At 42.0% G+C, this 1940-nt stretch overlaps 1 protein-coding gene across 1 annotated transcript in view; it reads right to left on the minus strand.

Moving 5' to 3' along the window:
- NDFIP1 (Nedd4 family interacting protein 1) overlaps nt 1-1940 on the minus strand; it is a gene marked incomplete at its 5' end in the record, with an annotated part of 7087 nt that overhangs the window by 833 nt on the left and 4314 nt on the right. Inside the window, 2 exons of the mRNA XM_010024502.1 lie at nt 1135-1240; nt 1794-1860. Of these exons, the coding sequence (XP_010022804.1) occupies nt 1137-1240; nt 1794-1860 (171 nt within the window). The remainder of the gene's footprint in view (nt 1-1134; nt 1241-1793; nt 1861-1940) is intronic.

Below are 1940 nucleotides of genomic sequence, written 5' to 3' on the forward strand. Positions count from 1 at the left end.
AAATCCTGGAGGAGGCCATAAACCATGACTGTGTTAAACAGAACTGAAACACTTCAATAAATGGACTGAACTATTTTTACACACTATCACCAGTGGAAAACTCAGGCTGGAAAACACTGCACAATGGCTGTTTTGTGCGGCCTGTTCTCATTACAGCCTAGAAATGAGCAGAATCTTATGCAATTTGCAGTTTCTAATAAAAGGAAAGTGAATTTGGAAGAATCAAGCCTCACTTTTAAAATCTGAACGATTTAATGACCCCCAATTGAAAGCTGGGGTTTGTTTGCTTTCTTTATACCGCTGTCCCAGCTGCAATTGCTTCAACCCTGTCTTGGGGAAATCTAGTGTTATTATGATGTTTCTAAAGGGAGCATCATGTTGCATTCACCATCTGGGAAGCAACAGGATTTCCTTCCCCTCAGGGAGGGACAGTTAATGCAAGGCCATTATCTGCTGTAGGCAGGAAATTATGCTAGAAGGGTTCACTACTTAAGCCTCCTTCTTTAAAGTCCCATTAAGAAGGCAGCAAAGTTAAGGTTTGGCCTCAAAACGACAGACTTTTAGGTATTAAGGTCTTTGAAAAATGTTCAGGCAGGACACTGTTATGTTCAACTATGCAGGAGGGGTTTTCAAAAAGCAAAGGTGTGCAGGAGCTTCGTTTCTTCAGGAACTTGGCAGAAAATTCAAGCAGAATGCAAAATTCAGACAAATGGTTCTTTCTGGGTAAGCCACAGACACTGGCACAACCTTCTAACGTTTTGTGACCTTTACTCACGTTCAGGACAATACCACGTGCCTCAGGCATGTGATTTCCTCTGAAAGACTCACTGCCAAATACAGTGCAACACCAAGGGGCAGAGATTTTGTTCTTACAATTCAAGGCATGGAATCTAATGAATATACAAACTCCTCAAAGCAAAAACTCAGGGAGAAATGTCAAGTATTCCTCTGCTCCCCACCAAGTCAGTCTGGACTCTGCAGCAACAGGAGCTGCACAGGGGATACCAAGAAACAACTGCTGTCTGCTGCCTTAGGTTCTAAAAATACTCAAACCAAAGCAAAGCCCAGCCTGAAAGAGTCCCTAAATAGAGTTAAAACCAAAACAGAACAAACCCAGGAAAGCAGAAAGTTTACCTTTAGTAAATAAAGAGAACTCTGGTTCTGGGGAGAGTGGAGAAGGTGTCTGGCATCTTCCGAACCTTTGCATAATTAATAAACCCTCTGAGAAACAGCAGAAAACCTAGATGGAAAAAACACATGTGGCCAGTTAACACAGGTGTTGCTCCTTCAGTTAGAGAGGGAGCAGTTCAACCCAGCACTACAGAGGGACATTTGTCACGGGGATGCACAACAGCTGATTAAATACAAGATTATTGGGGTTTTTTTAATCAATGACACCCTATCTTTCAGTTTCATGCAATCTCAAAACCAAACTTCCCCTTAGGCAATCACAAAACCTGACTCCAGATGAGATCCAGTCGCTTCCAAAGGAGGAAGAGAAAAAACACAACCCACTCTTCATTTAAGATACAAGAACAGATACAACATCAGTTACTATGAACACAAATGTTGCTCTCTAATTCTTCTGGATGAGAAATAGGATGCTGCCACCACGAAATGACAACAAAAGGACAGTTTTTATGTGTACCTTTAAAATAAGTAAAAGGAAGGGTACTTATGAAGGTTACGTTTCAGTTTTACATCTATATGCACATATTTTGGTAGCCAGTAAAGCCCAAACTGCACTTGACAGTTTTTAAGCATGCGTTCCCTCTTCCCCTCCAAACACTCACCTAGAACAAGGAAGACCCACCAGAGCCAGTACTGGCCATCAAAGTAACCAGGGAAATAGGTGGAGAACTGAAAAGAAACATATACACAGGTTAGAGCACATGGAAGTTCCTGAACTCAGATCTGCTCCCACCCATTTCCGCAGGAAC

The sequence above is a fragment of the Nestor notabilis genome, unplaced genomic scaffold (genome assembly GCF_000696875.1).
Source record: "Nestor notabilis isolate BGI_N333 unplaced genomic scaffold, ASM69687v1 scaffold24920, whole genome shotgun sequence".
Lineage (NCBI taxonomy): Eukaryota > Metazoa > Chordata > Aves > Psittaciformes > Psittacidae > Nestor > Nestor notabilis.